Below are 24,492 nucleotides of genomic sequence, written 5' to 3' on the forward strand. Positions count from 1 at the left end.
GATAATTATAACTATATGAGAGTAATATAGTAGTACAAGCATAGTAAAGTAGATAGTATAGTATAATACATAAACTTGGTCCATCTTCTTTACCCATGTAGTGTGTGTGTGTGTATGTGTGTGTCTTGTAATTTTCATAGTAAATCACATGTTCTTATGCAATATCAGAGTTTGAAAGTCATTTCAGTATTTCAGTTAGGCTTCCTAAAGGCTGAGCCCCAGGAATCATGCATATTAATAATTCTAAGAATAGATATTTTAGCAGCCCTTGAAGTGTAAAACTTGTCCAGAGGTGAGTAATCTTGTCTTTTCCTTATGCGAGTCTTTGTAATGTTTTTTCTTTTTTTTTTTTTTTCTTTACATGTTACTATCAATATCCTGCCAAATTTCAACTGAAAATCTAAATCAAAGGGCATACATTTGTCAGTACTTGAATTTTTTTTGGGGGGGGAGGTACACCAAGTTCAATCATCTGTTTTTATACACATATCCCTGTATTCCCTCCCTCCCTCGACTCCCCCCCCCACCCTCCCTCGAGTCCCCCCCACCCTCCCCGTCCCAGTCCTCTAAGGCATCTTCCATCCTCGAGTTGAACTCCCTTTGTTATACAACTGCTTCCCACTGGCTATCTAAATTGTAGTTCATTATTGCTTAATTCCTAGGCAAAAGACTAGAAAAAAAATTTAATAGCAGCTATCTAAAATTTTTAACAAAGCTCGAATTATAGGAGATAATTTTAGTGGAACAGTGAGGACAAGCAGTGAATTATAATTAATTGGACTAATGTCATCTTTCTAGAACTGTAGAATTTTGCTTCTTGACCTGAAATACTCAAACATTTCCTCCTTGGCATCTGATCTAAATGCAGTACGTCCTTTTGTGTTTTAGATTCCTTTCAGATCTTAGAGCGGTTGTCTTATCAACATTTCCATGCCTTTTTAAATTTTGAAATGTGCCTGATCTCATTTCCTACTGCATATTTTTCCCCTTTAACATCTAATCACTCACATTGTTTTAGATCCTGTTTAGGTACTTTTTTTTCTTCTGTTTTTGTAGTCTGAGCACACACTAATCTTTAAGGACTAAGAAAGTTAAGTAAAAGTATTCATAAAATCAAATATAATTATCTCTAAAGACATTTACTACCTTGAAAGTGATTTCTTTATTATCATTAGAAGTTATTATGTTTTACTTGTAAAACTGAAAGGAAAATACTGGAAGCCTTTCCTGTTTCATTCTTTACAAAATTTCATAGGAAGAGTGGGAGACCCTACATATAGAGAAAACTAGCATTGTTAAAACTCCAAAAATCAAAATAGTTAAAGCAAAAATCATTTACTTGAGTAAAGTGCAAATTACAAGTCTTTTAGATTAATGAATTCTATAGGCCTGAGAAATATCTTTTCTAGTATCATGGTGAAAAAGTACTGGAATACCTTCTGCAGTAGGATTACTGCACTGATTTCCTCTCTAACGATCAGTAGATCACTTTTATATCTCACTTCAATGCACATTTATTGAGTACTATCAGATGCTAAAGCGTGTTTGAAAATATTTAAAATTTCTGTTGCCTTGAAATATGGACACAATAACATTTTTATGGGGGGTGGTGGGTAAGGGATTCCTTTTGGATATAATGTTACCAAAGCTATAAGTATTATTTACCATGGTTATTATTCAAAGACATTTTTTAAAACCAATGTCACATTGTCTTCTGAAGAAAATTTAGCCACCATTTTTTAAATGTTTTATTCAGAATTATAAGGAAAGTTTTTTAACACTAGACTTCCTCAGTTGGAGAAATGATATGAAGGGGAGAATATTGATTCAAATCTATCTGGGATGGGGAGGGTGGGGGGGAGTCAAGGGAGGGAGGGAATACGGGGATATGTGTATAAAAACAGATGATTGAACTTGGTGTACCCCCCAAAAAATAATAAATAAATAAAATTTTAAAAAAATCTATCAATTTATGAGTACAGTTGACCCTTCCTTGAACAATGCAGAGGTTATGGGTGCTGACCCCCACTCAGTTCAGAATATGAGTATAACTTTACATTCAGCCAACCACAGATCGTGTGGTAGTGTAGTACATACTTATGGGAAAAAATACGCATGGACCCACACAGTTCAAACCCGTGTTGTTCAAGGGTCAACTGTAGTGTGAAAATGGATGAATTAGTACTTCAGAGGCTTGAAAAAGGTGAATTCACAATAAGTGAATGATATACAGCAAGCCGATATGTACTTACAGAATTCATTCTTTCAAGAACGGTACAAATACAAGTTGTGAATAAATGAGTGGTAGAGGAAATTAGGATATTTGGAGCTGGGCATAACTTAGCAGTTAAAATCCTTGATGGCTCTATCACAAACAGCCTATACTCTCCACATTTTTCTACCATCACTTTCTGGACCTCTTCTCAGCTATTAGAAGAGGAGACCATCTGGCATACTTTATACCCTGAGTTATAACTGCCATAGCCTTTACTGTGCCAGAAGGTACCCAGTTCTCCTTGGCATAGGGTATCAACTAAAAATTATTGGCAGTAACTTCCCATATTCGTTAACTTTGCCAGCAAAAAATAAAAACAGATGGCAGTATAAATTATTACTAACTGTGATTGAGAAAAGTGAGAAGACTATTTCTCCAAAGCCCTAAATTCACAGAATTTTAGAATTCAAGGAGATAAGGACTGACAAATGCTGATTCTCCCATGTGTCAGTTTTGGGTTGGTTGGTAATGGCTGCTGTGTTGAGAAGGCTTTTCGAGGCCAACTTGACCTCAGAAGGAAAAATTCACAATCCCATTAGCAATAGATAAGAAAAATACAGGATATATGTATTTTTGATTTCTGTACTAATCTTAATTCCTATATGTTTCACTAGAGGAAAGTAAAACTCAGAGAAGTTTGCGGTTTTCATTAGGTTCCTTGGTACTAAGGAGCATTGAGACAGGAGCTCCTCTATCTCCCTGTTCGGGGTTCTCGGTGTGGCACAGCTGTAGCCATATTCCAATGAAAACATTCTTTATATTAATGTATGACATAAACTTCCTCTTTGATTAAGAATCATTAAGCTCATGATTTTTTAAAAAAAGGAAAAGAAAATGTAAGGCACAAAAAAGAAACAGCAACACAGTTATTTAGTATACTTGTTTTTGAGATAAAGAGGCTGTTCTATATTTTAAAGAGTGTGTATGCATGTATTTGCAGTTATAGCAGATATCTTACCAACATTTGATAACTTTCCTTTTTTTTAAAGAGTAATGTAATCAAAAGAGAATGGAATAAGATAGTGTAAGAGTGTAGATTTGGAGATGATTGCGAAGCAGGAAGAAGGGTTAGGAGGAAGCAAGAAAACCCATGGGCAGAAAGATCTGATATGAGGGGAAAGTACAAATAAAATATTTAGGGCCTTTTTGACTTTCAGGCATTAAAATATTTTCAATTTTTGTTAGTACCTTCTAGAATAACTACTTTTTCATCCTCAGTGGGATATGTTAATGTGCAGTCTTAGTCCTCATTAGTATCATTGGCTCTTAGCACCCTCAATGGAATCCTCTAAGGATCCTTGGTGTTAATGGTCTTCTACCCTAATAATTTTATTTGTTTATTTTCTCCTACAAAGTCAGGACTTAACCCATCAAGCATCATATTAAGTGTCTGGTGAAAACATTATATAACAATACAGGATCCATACATACACTGTTCCATTCCCAGTGCAAAATTATTTTCCCTAATTATTTTTTATTTCTTTTGTTTTTCAGTTATTCACTAATCTGAAACCTGCAGAGACGCCTAAATAGAAAGATGGCAGAATAAATGTTTTAAATTTGTTTTTCCTTCTCAGGTTTATTCTTAGCTCTTATCTACATCTATGTACTTGCAATTTAGATTTATACTGAGTAATTATATTTTAACATAATATATAAAGATGTTAGGAATAGTGGAAGGGACTTTTAGTCATGCCTTTAAGTTTCAGTCTCAGCTTCTCTAAAAAGCATATCATCTGTTTTAAGGGAGCTTCTTCAGAATAGGAAAATACTTCTACAGTGTAGACTTTTGTTTCAAGGTGTCATGCATGCATTAGTAGGTAGTGATCAATTCCTATTTTAAATCTGCTAGTACTTTTTGGTGGTTAGGGAGGTAGATGGGAAAAAGAAATGAAAGTAATCATTCTACCCTTTCTATTACATCATAGTGATTTCTTTAAAATATCTGCAGTTAGATAAAATATCTAAGTTAAAGGATTTCTCTCCAAAAGTATTTTATCACTTTTGGACTTTTATTTCATTAGATTTTAAAAATCTATTCTAAAAATGGAAAACATTAATATCTTTTGAATATATTTTAGAATTCTTAGTTTAATTAAAATGCAAAACAACTTTAATTTTCAAATACTTCTTCGTAAGAGAGAAATAAACTTTTGTCTATTACTTTCCTTGAAAATATTGAATTTACGTCTGCATGTTGAAAGTGCAACGAAACAAAATATTGTTAAAAATTTTCATTTCAACATAAAACATTTCCACTAATACTTTGTAGTTGTACAGAGAGCATTCAGCACCTGTGGAAATGGTCTTTTCAGTCAGCCACTAGGTTAGGTGCTAAGGGTACAAAATTACTAACTATATCTAATCTTCTGAAAAACATTATGTTGTGCTTATGAAAGTGGGAAGATTTATCTTTATTTTCTGTTTTTTTAAGTTTTAAAATATAGTTAACTTTTGCAAGTTTTTGTTTCAAAACACTTTCAAAGTTAAAACTACTATATCAGCTTATAGTAAGATAGAATATTGTTTAGTTTAAAAACTAATAGACCCTTGGGAAGTATTGATAAGAAAAGGTTAGTTGAATCTTGTTACTTTATTGCATTGTGATCTGCACCTCCTGCACAACAACACATAAATATATGTTTCAGTGTTTCCTCTTGCATTATCAGCCTTACAAAATTAAAATTTACTCCTCTGTATGTTGAGGTCTATTTCATTTTAAATGTCCATTTTAAGAATACTTCAGGGGAGAAAAGAATATTCTGCAATGCATTTTTCCTTTGACTTTTTCCACCTTCTTATTTCTTTAGGAGTTGATCCCCCTCATATTGTGTACAGCCTGCCTACATCCTGAGCCTAAAGAGAGAGATCAGCTTCTTCACATACTTTTCAATTTGATCAAGAGGCCGGATGATGAGCAAAGGTGGGTGTGCCTGCTTCTTTGGGAAATAAACATAATGTTAACTTATTAATTTTATTAATTTGGCATTATGATTTACATTTTAAACTAAATGCATCTTTTCTTCCTAATACCTATTTTAATAGAGGAAACACTGACCTTGTTCACAATGCCCTGCAATGTTTTCATTCTTGTCATTCCAGTTACTCATGTTGAATTTGTACACTTTTGTGTTAGTTCCCTTTAGACCTCTAATTCCAATATTTCTTTGCTTGTATTTCACATTTGATTTCCAAGAACTCCTAAATATTTCCCTGTCTCCCCACAGATGAACTAGATACAGCATGGCCTCTTAATAGTTATTCTTTATAAGAAATAAAATACTTAATATATGAATGTTTGCATCACTGTGCTATCTGTAAATCAGTTTCTGTGTGGCTAGAGGGATAGAGTGTTTTGATTAGTCCTGAGTTAGATACCCACCATCAAGGATGTCTGAATGGAGAAACAAGTTATACCTGAGGGTGGTGAAGGCACAGGGCACATATCAGAGAAACTTTCTGGAAGAAAGGGGAATGGGTTTTGATCAGGCAACAGTAATAGATGTCTACCTCAGAAAGTAAGACCTTTAAACACTAGGTGACACTGTACAAGTGTGAATGTGAACAAAACATCCTGGTGGATGGGTAGCTAGACTGGATAAGATTGACATATTGAAATTTTTTCTACATTGTAATTTTCTATCTTAATAAAGAAATAATTTTTGCTTATACTTTTGCCAAACAATAGAATTATACATTATAATTAGGTAACTTTATATAATTCAGTACTTGTTTTACTGACTGTTACAGTTTTTACCTCTTCTAAGAATGTTGGAAAACCATAAAAGTGAAGCATAAGACAAACGAAACTCAAAATTTAAAACACAAGGAGTCTCTCCACTGTGAGAATAAAAAGTCATATAGAGCTTAAAACTATAAGCATGTATCTCTTTCCTACTCTTACCAAAATACACCTGAGCAAGTGGAGAAAAATGTCCTTTCAGGATCCAGTCGAGACTAATCTGTATGCTAGTCAAATAGAAAGAAGAGAAACTCAATCAAATTCCATTCATTGCAAACTGAAAATTTTCTAAAGACAGTTTGATGGTGCTATATAGGAAAATTAATATTTTATTTTCTCCTTGAAAAATGCTCTTCCCTATCTTGGTAACTTAGTTAATAATTAAATACCACTTATTACATTGTCATTTTAGATTTGTAAGGCAAAAACCTCTTGATCTACATAGCCTGTTTTCATAGATTCTGCATGTAAAGCTAACTAACAGCTGCCGCCTGGTGGCCAAAAGTACCTATCAGCCTTAGTTAAGGTCAAAATACGTCAGGATTTAAACACTCATGTCCACACTTAAATCTTTTGCCTTACAGAAATAAAGTTATTTATTAAAGTAAACTAATCAATTTATTAACTATATATGATATGAATAACATTAACAAAGCAGAATTTTTAAGTTAGCATAATATGTTTGACATATAATCAGTTGTTACTTAATGAATCTCAAGCTTTCTTGAGAATTAAGAGAAACTTAATTTTATGCTCAATAATAGTGCATTTTTGCAGTTCTTTGCTAACAGCCATAACTAACACCATATTTCTACGTGTGTCAAACACCATTCAAATAATTCCTATCCTATGATTTTCCACAGATAGGAGCAGTGTTTATTTTTACTACCACAGGAGCTTGTTTCCAGTGCTGTTAATAATCTGTAGGCCATCTGATCTTCTCTGTTTTCAAATGTATTTCAAAACTGTCCTATTTTTTAGAATTTTGAATCTTAACTCTGCTAAGAAGTTTGTTTTGAGGGTCCTAACATTTTTTTTAACAAGTTTGTACATCTTTAGTGTAGTGATGGTGACTCATGATTTAAAGTCATTTCACATGAAGGTCTTATACAAGTATATACTTCTTACATGTGTTTGAAATGCTTAAATTTCACCAAAGTTCATTTATTATAATTATCAAATATTTCTGGAACCTACATATATGACTTCTCATTATTTTAATATACCAGTGGGGGTAAAAATGATCAGACATTATAGGAAACTTTCATTGGGAACAGGCAGCTAAAGTGCTGTCTTAAAGCTTGGGAATTTCTTTTTCCTTTTTTCTTTTTTTTTTTTCTCATTCTTCTTTTATTCACTTTATTTGCCTTCCTAAAGTATGAAAAAATAGAAAAATGAAAGAAAAGTTGAGAAACAGGCATAGAAGATGATATAAATATAAAGAGAAATCAAATAGATAAAAATTACAAGGTTATAGTGAGAAGAAGTTGCAGTATACAGTGAAAATGTGTTGGCTCTACATTTCCTTTCTTGTTGTCCAGATGCTTTTTGTCTGTCAGTATTCTCTTCAGCCTGAGAGAACAGCTGTAGCTAACTTGGCTAAACTAAAGAGAAATGTAAGGTCATTATTCAGTTTAAGTTGACCTGTTTTGAGAAACAGCAATGAGTAATGCCTGGGCTTTTATAATTAGTGTGAATTAAACATTCTATTTTGGTTTTCCTTAAAGTCAGCTATTTTGAAGCATCTATGGAAAACATACTTTTTTTTCCAAAGAGTTTTACTGTTTTGAAGTCATAGACAATCAAAAGTAAAAAAAATCTTACAATTCTACCTTTCAACATTATTTTATTTTTTTTATTTTTTTTTGTATTTTTTTTTATTATTATTTTTGGGGGGTACACCAAGTTCAATCATCTGTTTTTATACACATATCCCCGTATTCCCTCCCTTCCTTGACTCCCCCGCCCCTCGAGTCCCCCCCACCCTCCCCGCCCCAGTCCTCTAAGGCATCTTCCATCCTCGTCAACATTATTTTAAATGGAACTTCATTCTGAAGAGTGAAAAATCTTATTAAAAATTTTAAATTATAAATCTATGAATTCAAATGAAATTACCGTATTAGTTATTTTGTAACAAATTACCCCCAAAGAAAGTGATTTAAAGTAACACTTTTATATTACAGTTTATGTGGGTCAATTAATCTGGGTCTTCTGCGTCAGGGTCTCTTATAAACCTGCAATCAAGGTGTTGGCTGCGGCTATAGTCACCTCAAGGTCCAGTGGGGAAGGATTTGCTTCTAAGCTCATTCACTCGGTTGGTCGTTGGCAGGATTCAGTTTCTTGTGGATCTTTGGACTGGGGGCCTTGGTTCCTCACTGGCTTTTGGCCAGAAGTTGCCTTCAGTTTCTTCCTACATGAAACTGTCCAACATGACAATGTCTTCATCAAAGTCTGCCAGCTGAGAAGGCAGAAGAGAGTGTCTCACAAGATGGATCTTACAGGCTTTTGTAACCTAGTCTCATAAGTGATATCCCATCACTTTGGCCATTATTCTGTTGATTAGAAGGAAATCATTGGGTCCAGTCTACACTCAGGGAGTTGGGATTATGCAAGAATGTGAGTATCAGGAGCTGGACCTCATTAGGAGCCATGTCAGAGCTGCCTACCACCAGTTATCTTTGGTGAAATACCAAAAATTCTCATTTAAGACGTATCATTTTGCTAATATGGTATCATAGTTTTTAATTATAGAAATACTGGAAAAATAATCACTGTTTTAGTAGCTAGAAACTGAAATTCATTAGAAACTGAAGCATTAAACATATTATAATTTCAGAATGTATGTAGGGGAAGTTAATTTAGGAGGTTATGAGATTCAGCTTCACACCAGTGGAGAATCCCTTCATAACATCTCTCACAAATGGTGTTGCCACTGCTGGAGGGACTAGTCTTCAGAAACCCACTTTCTTGGTGGGAGCCTATCCTTTGTGAAAAGTCGAATTTGAATTGCACAAATATATTGTGCTTCATGTTAATTAGAGCTGATTCTCTTTTTTTTAAGCTCTTTATTGGAATATAATTGCTTCACACTCTTGTACCAGCTTTTGAGGTACACCACAGTGAATCAGCTGTATTTATACATATATCCCCATATCCCCTCCCTCCCGCAACTCCCTCCCGCTCTCCCTGTCCTGGCCCTCTAAGGCATCACCCATTATCGAGTTGATCTCCCTTTGTTATACATAGAGCTGACTCTTTTTAAGACTTAGTCCTAGTTGTGCTTTCTGTCAAATACAAGTCTTTATTCATCTGTGTTATCTTTCAGGCAAATGATACTGACAGGTTGTGTGGCATTTGCTCGTCATGTTGGACCAACACGTGTAGAAGCTGAACTTTTACCACAGTGTTGGGAACAGGTAAATAACTATATTGGGTTTTCCCTAGCTATTGTATTCTAATTTATTACAAATGTTCATATTATCTTTCTAAAATGCTATTGGGAAATATGTGGGATACAAATTATGCTACCATATATAGCCCAGCACGGTGATTAAATAGTGCTTAAGAAAGCTCTGGGATGCTTTGCTTTATCCATTCTTCCAACAAATACTTAAAAAACACTGTTTTCACTGCCAGGTACTGTTGTAGTTACTAAGGATACAGTGGTGAATAAAAGACAGTGACATCCTAGTGGAGAGGTAAAAGTAAACAAATAAATGAAACAATATCTTGTAAGTTGTAAACTATGAAGAAAAAAGCAGGGTAAGGGTTAGAGAGTGATAGGGAATGCTATTTTAGAAAGGGTGGTCAGAGAAGGAATCTCTGAGAAAGTTATGTTTGACAAGACTGAATCCAGTGAGACAAAAGAACAAATACAAAAATTGCTGAGTTCAAGGAACTGAATCAAGTGAGATACAAAATACAAAAAATATACAAACTAATGAGTTCAGGGGAAAGCAAGAGGTTGTGTGTATGTGTAGGTAGGTAGGTAGATAATAGAAATATTATCTGTATATATGGTATACTTGTATACATTACAAATATATACAGAATATAAAGTGTAAACCTTTGAAGTAGGAGGTTTATATATTTACAGTTCAGCCCACTATTTACTAACGATACTTGGTTTTATGTTGAATTTTAATATTCCAGTCCTCTCTAGAACTCAGAGTCATTGACTTTCTAGACTCGATGTTTCAGTCATTAAATGGCTTATTCTTCCATCTTAAAAAGATGGATTTCTTACTTAAGACAGATTGCATGGCCTTATTTATACTAGCTTTGTCACTTATTCTTAAGAAAAATTATTAGTCTCTGGAGTATCACTAAAGTATATGGTCTTTTAGAATTCTATTGCCGTTTTCTTGGAGTTTTAATTTTTGCTTGAAAATTTAGTGGAGTCATATCTTGATTCAGTATTTAAAAGGGAACATTATATATATTCATATTATCTCTGAGAATATATATGTCATCTAGAGATTATAGTGCATACCAATTTAGGATGAGGCTGTAATCGCTGAAAGTCAAATTAACTTGGAAACAACACACACAACTTTGAATTTACAATTCTATACAGTTATACATATGTACCTGTAATTTTTAATAGTTTTTTCCACTTTCTTTTCTTCTTTTAAGCTTTGTTAAGATGTAATTCAGAAGATAGCATACAATTCACCTATTTAAAGTGTACAATTCAGTGGTTTTTGTAGTCCCAGAGCTACACAACCATCACCACAATCAATTTTAGAACAATTTTATCACCCCCCCACAAAGAAGCCCCACCCTCTTTGAACTGGTTCTTATATTTCAAGATTGTTTTGGCTATTCTGAGTCCCTTCAATTTCTGTATAAATTTTAAGATCAGCTTGTCAGTTGCTACAGAGAAGCCAGCTGAAATTTTATAAGGATTACATTGAATCTGTATATTAATTCGGAGAATATTGCCATCCTAATAGCGTTTCAGTCCATGAATATAGGATGTTTTTCCATTTATTCAGGTCTTTTAAAATTTCTTTCAGTGATGTTTTATATTTTCAGAATATTATTTATGCGCTTTTAAAATTTATTCCTAAGTATTTTATTCTTTTAATACTATTGTTAATAGAATTTTTTAAAATTTTCTGTTTTTTCATTGCCAGTATATAGAAATACAGTTGATTGTTGTGTGTACATTTAATTTTGAGACTCATTTTGCTAGACTAAAGTAAAATAAAGGTTTATGTACAACATACGATGACATTCAAACCATTTTGTTCTGAGGTTACTATTTCTGGATTAAATTTAATTCAGAGATGCCAGTTACCAGCGTCTCTACCACCACCTCTTCTGTAACCTGAATAAACACGGATATGGGGGATCTGTCTAGCCACTACCTCCAGTTTGTTGCCCAGTAGATTGCTACATAATTTCTTTTCTTAATTTTAGGCATCCAATACATTAATGAATTATGTCACCTTTTCATATGGGAATATGAGAACAGATATACTTCTTTTCCAGTCAAAGAAAGATTTATATTCTATGAAGAAGACATATGGGAACAAAACCCAGTATGTGTCATTTTTTTTTGTTTTTGTTATTTTTTGTTATGGTTCAGTGTAGTCATTCCAGTGGCAAAACCCCATCATCTTGCATATGCAAACAGAAATGAATTGACATCTGCTTATTTTAAAAACAAAATCATAACAGCAGTCAAGGGCTCCATTTAAATCATCAATTAATTTATGTCCTAATACCTGAGGTAAAAAAAGAGGACTAAGGAATCATTCCTGGCACATATTGTAGACCGTATCAGTAAATATTTAGAAGCTGGGTTTTCCACATTTAAAAATATACTTATGTTGCTGGGGAAGGAGAAGGTTGTTCCTGACATCCTAAGGAAAGTTTAGTCTTGGGCAGGCCCGCAAATCTCTAGACACCTTGCCATACTTTCATCTTTGCTTTATCTTCTTTCTCTTTAACAGATAACCCCTGTGATCTCATTTTTTAGGCTCTCCCTGATTCCCTTAACCCTGATCCAGGTATAGGGATCCCCAGAAGTGGTAAAGAAAGAAGCTTTATTGCATTTCTAACAGGATTTGTGGTGAAAACTAATTCTCTGTTGGAGGAAGGGAGGGTGTGTTGCTTATGCTTGATTTATTTGTTTTTTACTCTAGATTAATCACAAATACCCAGAAAGAAGATTGCTTGTGGCGGAATCTTGTGGAGCACTGGCACCTTACCTTCCTGTAAGAATTGTAATTTTTTCTTGAAAACCTTTTTCTTCCTTTTTTAACAATAGAGAAACCTTTTTCTCAGGTGTCTCATTATACGTTTTAATCCAAATTCTGTCCTAACAAAAGAAAAAGATGAGCCAAAAAGAGAAGGCTCACATTGATACTATATGGCATTGCGGACAGATAGGTACATTAACCATTGATTTTGCATGAATAAACATATTAAACCTCATCAGCAATGCTCAGAGTGTGGTCTGACGACCCTGGGGGGTTCCTTGATCCTTTCAAAAAGGTCCATGAGATGAAAATTATTTTCATAATAATATTAAAACATTTTTTTGCCTTTTTCTCTGTGTTGACATTTACACTGTTGGTGCAAAAGCTGTAATGGACGGCAGTGCCAGCGCATTAGCACTGCTCAAGGCAGTGACACCCAGACAGACAGGTTATGATTGTATGCTTCACTGCCGTGGACTCGCAGAAGAGTCCATTTCCCTTAAAAATAAGCTTGGTGAATCAATACAGTTATTAGTTCTACTAAATTTTGACCCTAAGTATGCATATTTTTAATATTCTGTATAATAAGATGGAAGATATCAAGCCCTTTTGCTGCATTCTGAACTATGATGGCTATTTCAGGAAAAGCACTCAAATAGTTTGAGTTGTGAGTTAAACCAGTTGTAGTTGACAGACCACTAAAAAACAAGCTGTGGTTATTCAAACTTGGGTATTTGGCAGACATTTTCATGAAAATGAATGAAATGGAGACTGTCGTTTCAAGGAAAACAAGCAGACAGCATTCATTGCCAGTGATAAAATCGGAACTTCTAAGTGAGAACAAGAATTTTGGAAAACTTGTATTCACCAGCGTGAGCTTGACAGCTATTCTTATCAAAAGAGGCTATGAAAATACTTCTCCCTTTTTCCATTACATGCCTGTGTGAGGCTAGATTTTCTTAAATACTTCAACCAAAAAAACATAACACAGTTGAGTGCTGAGCAGATAAGAGAATCTGTCTTCAAGTCAGACATCAGTGAGATTTGCAACAAAATATAAAAAACACCATTCTTCTCACTAATTTTTTATGATTATTTCATTAAAATTATAATTTCATTATTCATGTTAACCTTTAATGGGTTAATTGTTTTTAATGATTTAATCATTTGAAATTTCTCATTTTTAATTTCTAATATGATAAATGTCAATAGATATTACCCACCCAAACAAAAGCTCTTTGAGATGCTCATTAATTTTTAAATGACTAAAGGAATCCTGCCACCAATAAGATTGAGAACCACTGGACTGTTGTGCCCTTTTAGGTATCTTCCCACAGGTCTAGGGCTTAGAAGCCATAGAGGAATGAGATGACATTAAAAATTATTTTAATTTAAACAACCATAGTTTAAAGCAGAGCTTGACAAAATACAGCCTGGAACCAAATCTAGTCCACAGCCTGTTTTTATAAATAAAGTTTTATTGGAACACAAGCACACCCATTTGTTTTATATTATCTGTGTCTACTTTCACACTGTAACGACAGAGTTGAGTAGTTGCAACAGACATTTTGGCCCCCAAAGCCAAGAGTATATACCATTTGGCCCATTACAGAAAGTTTGCTCACCCCTGCCTTAAAGGGTCATTTTTGTAAGATTGTTCTTTAAAAGGGATACAAAAATTGGAATTGTACAGCAATACATGAGCTATTTATGTTGTATTTACTGTTACCTCATATTCTTTAGTGAAAAGTGAGAAACCAATAGTCAAACAATTGTCTTTTTAAAAAATGAAATTTTTGGTTTTTTATTCAGAAAAGTATAAAGAATAAAGAATAATTCTTAGTCTCACTCCCAGTAATATTTTTTTTAATTTTGTTAAAAATAAATTTTCATGTGATATAGAAAAGAATAAAATGAAAGTCATAGGCTTCCCTGGCCCTAGTCACTCTCTGCAAAGATTACATCTGTGGTTAATGGTTTTTAATTAATACTTACAGAGAATAAAAATTTATGTATATATCAGCTTACATTTTTACATCCTTTAAATTTTTCTTACCCAGAATTAATCACACTGTATGTTAAAAGAAGCAAGATACAGCGGTATTAACAGTATGTGAAATTTAAAAATGCACAAAAGGGAATCTGTGCATTTTTAAATTTCACATGCAGTTAATTCTTCTGTATCTTGCCTTTTTTTAACATTTGCATTTTTGACATTGTTAAATTGCCCCCAACAAGGATAGCACAGGATCAGCAGTGCATTGGAGTTCTTATTTTCCATACTTACACCAGGAACTGGGAATAATCAAACTTTTTTTAGTGTTTTCCTGTCTTTTAAGAGAAAATTATTTTATTGTTGTGATAAATAGTATAGATAGCTATATATGAGTGAGTTTGAGCATCCTATTATTTATTGTTCCAAGACAGAGATGAACATCACATGCTCTCAAAGAACAAGGAAATTGTTCCACACTGTTCCTAGTACTGGAATGCTAAGCAGTGTCAATAATGGACTTAATGTTTCCTCCATGAATCTCCACTTGCCTTGTACCCCACTGTACTTGGTAATAGTAAAACCTCAGTGTGCTCATGGCTTAAATGCAGTAAAGCCTCCTGACTTGTCCTGTGGGTTCCCTTAGCATACTGAAACTAACTGGCACAGCTGACCTCAGCCTAGATCATTGCAAAGCAAATACCCAGCTGAAGTTTACTTACCTCTGTCCTATTGCTTGTGCTAATATCAACCAAAAACCCCTTTTAATACCCTTTTAAAGAAAGTTTGGGGAGCAATTTTTAGCCTAAAGGATATATAAACAAAGCTGTACCAAAAGGCATATTCACCAATGTAAATGTGACCAAAATTTGCTAAAATCACATACATTTTTATTTCTAAAAGTCAAAACAAAAACTAGATCATTTTAAAATGTCATTTAGTCCTTGCTCTGCATAAATCTCACACTGGAGATTTATTGCAAATTGTCATATTCTTTTATCTTATTTTAACTATTACATGTAAAAGTGACCTAAATAACTTTCGGTTTAAAGAATTTTATAAATTGATCAGATTACAATAATGGTACAAAAAAAGGGAAGGAAGGGCAGCATTTGTATGTAACAGTAATACTTTATTCTAACCTCAGACATTAATTAGGCTAAAATCATGGGGAAAGTTCTGTGAAATTAAGACATAACAGCAGTCGACATTATATTAAATACTAGCATCTGAAAATAGCAGCACAATTTTTTAAGCACTTTTAAAGTTTACTCCCATATTTTATCATCCTGTTTTAATTTTTTTTCTCAGTTCTTCAAAAAATAGGAACACCAGGATTTTATGTTTCCACACGCCTACCCCTGGCAAGTGTTTTGATTATCAGAGTGATTTTTGTAATCCCTCCCATCATCATGACTCGGCATTCCTCTCTGAGTTGCACAGGTAGTAGTGGTAGAAGAGTCCTCGTCTGCTTAGAGCAGAGTGGTGACTGTTGACTTGCTAAAAGTGCAGTGTAAAGGTTTGAGGGATTGACACATATTTTGTAAAAATACAAAAATATGCTGGGAAATGATTAATACCAAGTTCAGGATAGGTGTTATCTTTAGAGAGGGAGATTGGAGGAAGGGGGAGGGGGGGAGGAGAGTGATACTTTAGCTGCATCTGTAATGTCCTGTGTCTTTCAAAAATGAGAACTTGGGACTTCCCTAGTGGTGCAGTGGTTAAGAATCCACCTTTGTTAGCCAATGCAGGGGACATGGGTTCAAGCCCTGGTCCAGGAGGATTCCACATGTCGCGGAGCAACTAAGCCCGTGTGCCACAACTACTCAGCCTGAGTGCCACAGCTACTGGAGCCCGTGGTCCTGGAGCCAGTGCTCTGCAAAGAAAAGCCACCGCAATGAGAAGCCCACACACCGCAACCAGAGAAAGCCTGCATGCAGCTGTGAAGACCCAACGCAGCCAAAAATAAAATTAATTTTTTAAACAAGAAGGACTTGAAGCAGACATCGCAACATGCTAATATATAGTTAATCTGGATTTTGAATACATGAATATTTGTCATTATTTTCTTTCCTTTTCTGCAGCTAGTGTAAATAAATAGTAAAACGTGTTCTTGTTTATTTTCAGAAAGAAATCCGTAGCTCCTTGGTTCTTTCAATGTTGCAACAGATGTTAATGGAAGATAAGGCAGATTTGGTAAGAGAAGCTGTGATCAAAAGCCTCGGTATCATTATGGGATATATTGATGATCCAGACAAATATCAACAGGTATGTTTTCCAGAATGAATGCCATTTATTCCATTACAAAATCCCAAATAGTATAATATTCCCAGTCTCTAATTCAGATACCCTGTAATCTATAATAAGGATGGCAGATGTATCAGCTTTAACCAGTTGAAGTTGACTGCCTGGTTTCAATTCTGCAGTTTCGAGGAGAAAATGCTTTGGTTCATTTTTAGCACCTATAGCTTTGTGGCAGGAAATTGGCAGCAAGCCTGCCATGTTACCACCCTTTCTCTTTGGTTTCCCCATCAATGGCTACATGACATTTTTCTTTAAAGAAGTTGGGAAGGGTAGGATTATGAATGGCTTTCTTTCTTGCTTAAAATGTCTTCTAAATGTATTGCACTGTATATTTATGACACACTGTTGTGTGTTTTAGGTTTTTTATTTATTTATTTTTAATCTATATTTTGTCTGTTTCCTTTTGGCAGGGTTTTGAATTGTTGCTGTCAGCCTTGGGTGATCCCTCAGAAAGAGTAGTTAGTGCAACACATCAAGTATTTTTACCAGCCTATGCTGCCTGGACTACAGAGCTTGGAAATTTACAGTCTCATCTTATACCCACATTGCTGAACAAGATTGAAAAACTTCTTAGGGTAAATGCTTCCTTTATTTATATAGTTAATAGAAATTTAAAAGGTGTGTTCTAAGGCATCTTGAAAGAATGTTGGGGGAACAAAGGCATAAAGTACCACTTAGTTGAACATTCTAATTAATTCCCCCTTAAAGATTCTATTGGTCTGGAGCCAAAAGAGATTTGAGGAAGTTTTGCCTGACTGAAGCTGGAGGAGAAAGGGCATGATCTGACTTTGTTAGCTAAAATAGCACCTTTGTAACACTAACTGATACACTGTTCACAATGCTACATCTTCCTAGCCTCTTCTAAGACTTAAATATTTTAAAGTGTCAACTTCAGTTCCCAGAATGCAAAAATAACTGAAATATGAGTCTCTAAAGCTTTCTTATTTACACGATGTCAAAATGCTTTAACTTTTATTTCACTGCATTAGTTCATGTCCTCACTTTTTAAAATTAACTTTCCATTCTTCCCAAGTAAAAGAACTAAAGTTAAAGAAACAATAGAAACTTCTTGGTCTAATTTTTGTACTAAAAGTCTCTTTTAGAGTCTAGAAGAAAAACTAACATATCTTTAATGTGTATTAATTATGTGCCATTAAGGTAGATCTTTATAAGTAAAATATATTATTTTGTTCTTATAACCCTTTGAATTATATTTTGTTTTTTTGTGTGGAAACTGAGTGTTTAAGTAACTTGCTCAGGGTCCCACAGCTGTCATATGATAGAATCAGGATCTGATACCAGTCTCTGAAACCAAACTCTTATCCTTTCTACCCCTAAATTTTAAAGGATCTATAAGGCTCTTAATGTATTTTAACTACTCTGTAGATAGTCTTATCTGTATGCACATGTATTCATTTAATTTAAAAATTGGACTGTTTTTTCTTTAAATATCAATATGGGTGTTTAAAAAAAAACTGTAAATACAAAACTAGACTGAAGTACTCCTTTTTATGAAACCTAGGGAGTTTTTTTTCAGTATTTTTTTTAATGTTTGCATTCCTTCTATCTGAGAATTACCCATACCTGGTTTTTTTGTTCCATCACATAACACAGATAATTGCACATTATTGCTAAACAATATTCAGCACAGATGGTAATTCTTCCATGAAAAAATTAACTAATTTAGAACTTGATAGTAAAAAACTAACATATCTGGTATATCTGACACAGTTGTTATTTATAACACAGTAATGACATCTCAAGTGGATTTTAACAGCAGTAAATGCTTTCATCTCTAATGCTTCTATTTTTTACTTTAATATTTCATTTCTATGTACCATAGTGATCTTTTTACTCTTTTTCTTTGTTATCTCTTTCGTTTCCTTTTGAAATTTCTTCACCTGCATTTTACCTATACATTGAATTATTTTAAAGTGCTTTCAGTGGTGGCAAATACAGTTGTCACCAAATCCATAAAAGGCATTAGGAAGTAGGAGAAAGTAATAAGTGCTGCTGCTGGTTTAACAGTTGAGCATTTAAAATGATTCCTGTGGCTCGCTTTAATTTCTTTAACCTGACTTATAAAATTTTGAAAGATAAGAACCTCTTACAAGAAAAAAACCTGTGAAAGAAGTTCCATACAAATGAAATGACTGATGTTCACCCTAAAGTTTTCCATACGAAGGATTCTGTTACTCCCACAGTGCCCTAACGCTTCACAGTTTCAGATACTCAGAGAATTCAGAAGAGATTCATGGTCATCTCCATTAGGTGTTACGCTATCAGTCTAACATACCTGTCCTTAGATGTTTTGCTGTTTGCCACAGAAAGGAAGAACATCATAAGTACATAATCTCACAAGACTAAACTTAGCTTCCACCTCCTTATGTTTCAGGAAGGGGAGCACGGGCTGGATGAACATAAGCTCCACATGTATCTGTCTGCCTTGCAGTCCTTGATCCCATCTCTCTTTGCATTAGTACTACAGAATGCACCTTTCTCCAGCAAAGCCAAGCTTCATGGTGAAGTGCCACAGATAGAAGGTACTGAACGTAAATTATGGAAGGAAGATGTAGCTTCCCAAAAAATTGTTTCTGATTAAAATTGTAAAAGTAATATGACAGCATAATTACTAAAATGTATTTTATGTGTGGAACTGCATGGTTGTAGATTGTATGATATCAGAGGTGAAGTATATGGCTTCATCTTCTATGGATAAGCCTTGTGGTATTATTTTATAATATTTATACTTTCCATTCTTAATCTCGAGCCTTTTTATAGCCTTTTTTTCAGTGTTATAAGTCAGAAATAAGTGTTTTCTCTCATTAATAGAGCTGAATTAATAGCTGCCAGGGCCAGTATATGAAGCTTTCCATTTCCACTTTCTTTATGTTTTTTTCTTCCCCAGCTCTTTCATCTCATTTTCAGTAGGGGGAGATAAATGTAATTACTCTTTCCTGCTATGTCCTTGATAGGACTGTAAGCATATGCAGCACAGTTGGTTTTTTTTCCAAAAAATAAACATGATTTATTTTCAGAAATACATGAAATTGATATGAAAAGCCAGTATTTTCTTAGCTCCGAGTCTAGCTAACCAGTAAGTGACCTTTGATCCATGGTACATGGTAGCCCCACTGCACCTAACCCCCAGGATAAGTGGCTGTAGACACGCTATTACTATGTGTGAGAGCCCTTTGCAGCTTTTTCAGTTTTGTGAAATTATCCATGTCTCTTATGGGCCTCTGAAAGACAAAAGAATTTTAACATCGAGAAAATAAACAAACAGTGTTTTTAGAATTATAGTTTTCACATAAAGTAAACTGGGCTACCTATAATCTTTGGGATATGAAGTAGTGTGTCTGAGAATACACAAAGCACAGCATAAAAATGGTGTATACTGTTAGAATGCCAGTTTTACTTGGAAAATTGAGAATGGATGGGATAGAGTTAGTTTAGTATTTTTTAATAATATTGAGGAGAATGAAAAATCAAACTTTTAAGATAAATCTTCATAAAGCACTCACAGCTAGCCGCTACAAGTTCTGCCCGTTCGCTCATTAAGGCACTTCATCTGCCTAGGGACTTTCCTGTCTTTCGAATTCCCTCTCTTTTTCTTTCTACCTTGCTGTATTATTCTGCTGGGGCCACCATAACGAAGTACCATAAACTTAGTACTTTAACAACAGGTGTTTATTGTTTCACAGTTCTGAAGGCTAGAAGTCTGAGGTCAAGGTGTCAGCAGGGTTGGTTCCTTCTGAAGACTGTGAGGGAAAAGCTGTTCCATGCCTCTCCTGGCTTCTGGTGGTTTGCTGGCAATCTCTGGTGTTCTTTGGCTTGTAGATGCATCACCCCAGTCCCTGCCTTCATCTTCGCGTTCTGTTCTGTGTGTGTGTGTGCATGCTTGTCTCTGTGTCCAGATTTCTCCTTTTTATAAGACCAGTTATATTGCAGTAGAAGTCCACGCTATTCCAGTATGACTTCATCTTATCTAATTATATCTGCAACAGCACCATTTCCAAATATGGTCACATTCTGAGGTTCTAGGGGTTAGGACTTCAACATAATGAATTTTTAAGGGAGACACAGCTCAACCCATAGCATTTGCTGTCATTCTTTCATTTAGCAAACAATTCTTAAATGTCACCTAGTGCCAAGCACACGTTAGAGATCAGATAGAAAATTTTCAAAACTACTTTACCATCCTGAACATATTCCTTCTGGTGTTTATGTGACCTTTCCTTGTGATTATGTCTTTATCATGCCAAAAATAATCTTTTATTTTAGGTTCTCATTGACTTAATTTGACCCTCTGACTTTTAATAGTAGCTGCGAATGTTAATGTTGTTATTCACACATGCAGGTTATAATACATTTATTATAAATGAGGAAATATTATATCCTTTGTTAGGGTCTGTCTATGTATCTATGCCTATATGTCTGTCTATATGTACATCCGTATAATTTGGGATACAGTTTATTACAAGTGAAGATTTATTTGTTTTCTCTTAAATAATGAAAGCTCTACAGCACTAGCTAATATTTATGTCAGGCACTATTTTAAACACTTGGGATACACTCATAAACAAAACAGACAAAAACCTCTGCCACCATAGAGCTTACATTCTAGTGAGAGGGAAATATATTAAAGGGTCATAACAGCTGTTATTTTGCTGGATTTGAATAATTGTGGTAATTTTTTGACAGTAAAATGCTAGTGTTTTGCCAGCCTATTAAAATGGTGTTCTGGGGACTTTTCTGTATGGTTACAAGTTAGATGCTCAAATTTCAAATTTTTAAAAATCCTTTTAAATAAAATAGTGTTATGAGGCCCCTGAAATATGCTGATTGCTTATCTGTTATAACTGAGTTATCCAAGTAATTGCTTATTTTTTGACATTCTTTTGCTTCTGTTGTACCTAGCTTTAAATCTTTGGACCTCACTTTGCCTATAATAAATCTTGACATTATCTATTTTGCCTTTAACTGTTCCACTATTTTTCAATAATTTGTCAGTATTTTTGAAGGAATAATGTATTGACACATTCCATCATAGTATCGCAGATTATGACCAATATAATATACTCTTATTTGAAATTATCAGCTATGCTTTGACATGATGTAGAAATATGACATACAGATATCCCTCACCATCCAAATCCATCTCTAGGTTGAGATAATGACAATTCAAGCAGAGACCTCAGATATTGTGGGATACCGTGTTACCTACATTCATTTATTTGTTTGTTTGTGTATTATGATAGCAAATAGGAGACTTCAGCTAGCAAGGGATAACCTTTATCGGTACTTAAGATGTTGTTAAAAGCCTTGGGCAACATAGGAAGACAATACCATCTTAATTTTGTCTTTGAGCATTTTTAAAGTTATTTCATGTTTTCTTAAGTTTAATAATGATCGTTAAGCCATTAATATGTTTTGAGAAAATTCTGTCATCCTTAATTGTGTCTTTTTAGTGTGTTAACCTCCCTGTGCAGGGCTGGTTAGGTCACTAGGAATTTCTCTCCAACAGTTAATGAGCTGTTATTCATTGAACAGCCATCTAAGACATGTTCTTTAATAACCTGAAATCTAAATATGATCTGTAGGATCACACATTTTATTGATATGTTCAAGTTGTAAAATATACAAGTATATATTCATGTTTCATTTACATAATTTTAAAAGTAATTTTTTCAGTTTTTCCCCCAAAACTTTTAAAGTATATACACGAGACCCTGGTTATAAGGTTTATAATACATTTTTTAATAGTAATTTTATCTTACTGGTCAGTGGTTTTTTGTTTTTTGTTTTTTAATTTATTTTTTATTTTTTTTATAAATTTATTTTATTTTATTTATTTTATTGGCTGTGTTGGGTCTTTTTTGCTGTGCACGGGCTTTCTTTTTTAGTTGCGGTGAGTGGGGGATACTCTTCGTTGTGGTGCATAGGCTCCTCATTGCCGTGGCTTCTCTTGTTGCAGAGCATGGGCTCTAGGCGTGTGGGCTTCAGTAGTTGCAGCACATGGGCTCAATAGTTGTGGCTCACGGGCTCTAAAGCGTAGGCTCAATAGTTGTGGCGCACAGGCTTAGTTGCTCCGCGGTATGTGGGATCTTCCTAGAGCAGGGATTGAACACGTGTCCCCTGCATTGGCAGGCGGATTCTTAACCACTGCGCCACCTAGGAAGCCCTGTTTTTTAATTTATTTATGTATTTATTTATTGGCTGTGTTGGGTCTTCGTTGCTCTGCGGGCTTTCTCTAGTTGCAGTGAGCGGGGGCTACCGTCTTCTTTGTGGTGCACAGGCTTCTCTTTACAGTGGCTTCTCTTGTTGTGGAGCACGGGCTTTAGGCCTGCAGGCTTCAGTAGTTGTGGCTCTTGGGCTCTAGAGCACAGGCTCAGTAGTTGTGGTGTATGGGCTTAGCTGCTTCACGGCATGTAGGATCCTTCCCGACCAGGGCTCAAACCTGTGTTCCCTGCATTGACAGGTGGATTATCAACCACTGCACCACCAGAGAAGTCCCTTGTCACTGGTTTTAACACTTTATATTAACTTAATGTTTATCAAACTATGGAAAATTTTTTAAATAAAACATTTAATATTGGAAATTAAATACTTAAGAAGCCTGTTCAGCTCAAGCTTTCATGTATTTTAGGTCATTATTTTCTGCTATTAAATAATTTTTCCCTGCTGTCAGCCTATTAGTTTCTTACTCCCTGAAGGAAATATTTTATTGTAGTTATTATTTATTGACATAAACAGTCTGGTGGAATTACAAGTATTTCTGTTTTTTTAAAACAAATTCAAATCCATATTTTAGCTGAGATCTTATTTTGGGGCCAATTTTAATCTAAACTAAATGAAATTTTACTTTTCACTAGCAAGCTCTTTCATTACAGTATTCATTTACTAAATATTTAGTCTCATAAAATCTTAATTTTGAGATCGGTTACATTTCTTCACATGTGACAGAAATTTACAATTGACCCTTAAACAGCAGGAGTTTAAACTGCACACGTCCACTTACGTGGATATTTTTCAGTAGTTAATAGTATAGTGCTGCATGGTCTGTGGTTGGTTGAATTCGTGGATGTGGAGGAAGCTGTGACACAGAGGGCCGACTATAAGTTATAGGCAGATTAACCCCCAATTGTACAGGAATCAACTCTTTCATTTTTTACTAAAAAATGATTTAATTAATATATTTTAGTTTTATATTTAAAGTCTACGATAAACTAAATAAGTACCAGGAGATAGAACCTTACTTTTCTTCTGACAGAATAGCTAACTTTCCAAACTGCCATTTTCGGTGTGATTTATTTTGCTTCTATTTTTATAGTGACTAGGTTCCCTCGGCCTATGTCGCCTCTTCAAGACGTGTCTACTATTATTGGAAGTCGTGAGCAATTGGCAGTGCTGCTACAACTTTATGATTACCAGCTGGAACACGAGGGTACAACAGGCTGGGAGAGTTTACTATGGGTTGTCAATCAATTGTAAGTTGCCACCTCCGTATTCATTTGGTACACCTCAGTCAGTTGAATGAAAGATAGCTCCCTATATTTAGCCTGGGCACTAAGGGACAAAATCTAATTAAATATTTTTTAAAAATTAAAAGAAAAAACATAACGTGGCATCATCTGTGGTAACTTTCTTTAGGAGAGGAGATTTCTACCACTAGATATGTAGTTATTTATCTATGAAGATGGTGCTGCTGTATTATGTCAGAAAGACCTGTCAGCTGCCTTATTGTCTGAAAGTGGTGGTGGATTTTAAACTCATCCAGACTTTTCATTTTTGAGACTAAAATGTATGGCACCATGTTAGCCAGGCTCTTGTATGAAGTATCAGCTCCATTGATTTGAGTCTCATTAACTCCATACCTAGAACTCCACCAATGAGATTCTATATATTTTATGGCACTCAGTTAAAATTTATTTTAAGAAGTTTATAGAATATAAACTTAAGACTTTTT

The 24,492-nt window shown here is 34.5% G+C and overlaps 1 protein-coding gene across 5 annotated transcripts in view; it reads left to right on the forward strand.

Moving 5' to 3' along the window:
* Positions 1–24,492, forward strand: part of RELCH (RAB11 binding and LisH domain, coiled-coil and HEAT repeat containing) — a 107,919-nt gene that overhangs the window by 46,144 nt on the left and 37,283 nt on the right. For all 5 annotated transcript variants that reach the window (XM_057700550.1, XM_057700549.1, XM_057700551.1 and 2 more), the window contains exons 11-17: positions 5,086–5,198; positions 9,343–9,433; positions 12,170–12,241; positions 16,347–16,487; positions 16,934–17,098; positions 18,919–19,066; positions 23,857–24,013. In XM_057700550.1, the coding sequence (XP_057556533.1) occupies positions 5,086–5,198; positions 9,343–9,433; positions 12,170–12,241; positions 16,347–16,487; positions 16,934–17,098; positions 18,919–19,066; positions 23,857–24,013 (887 nt within the window). The remainder of the gene's footprint in view (positions 1–5,085; positions 5,199–9,342; positions 9,434–12,169; positions 12,242–16,346; positions 16,488–16,933; positions 17,099–18,918; positions 19,067–23,856; positions 24,014–24,492) is intronic.

This window comes from Hippopotamus amphibius, chromosome 11, assembly GCF_030028045.1.
Source record: "Hippopotamus amphibius kiboko isolate mHipAmp2 chromosome 11, mHipAmp2.hap2, whole genome shotgun sequence".
Taxonomy (NCBI): Eukaryota; Metazoa; Chordata; class Mammalia; order Artiodactyla; family Hippopotamidae; genus Hippopotamus; species Hippopotamus amphibius.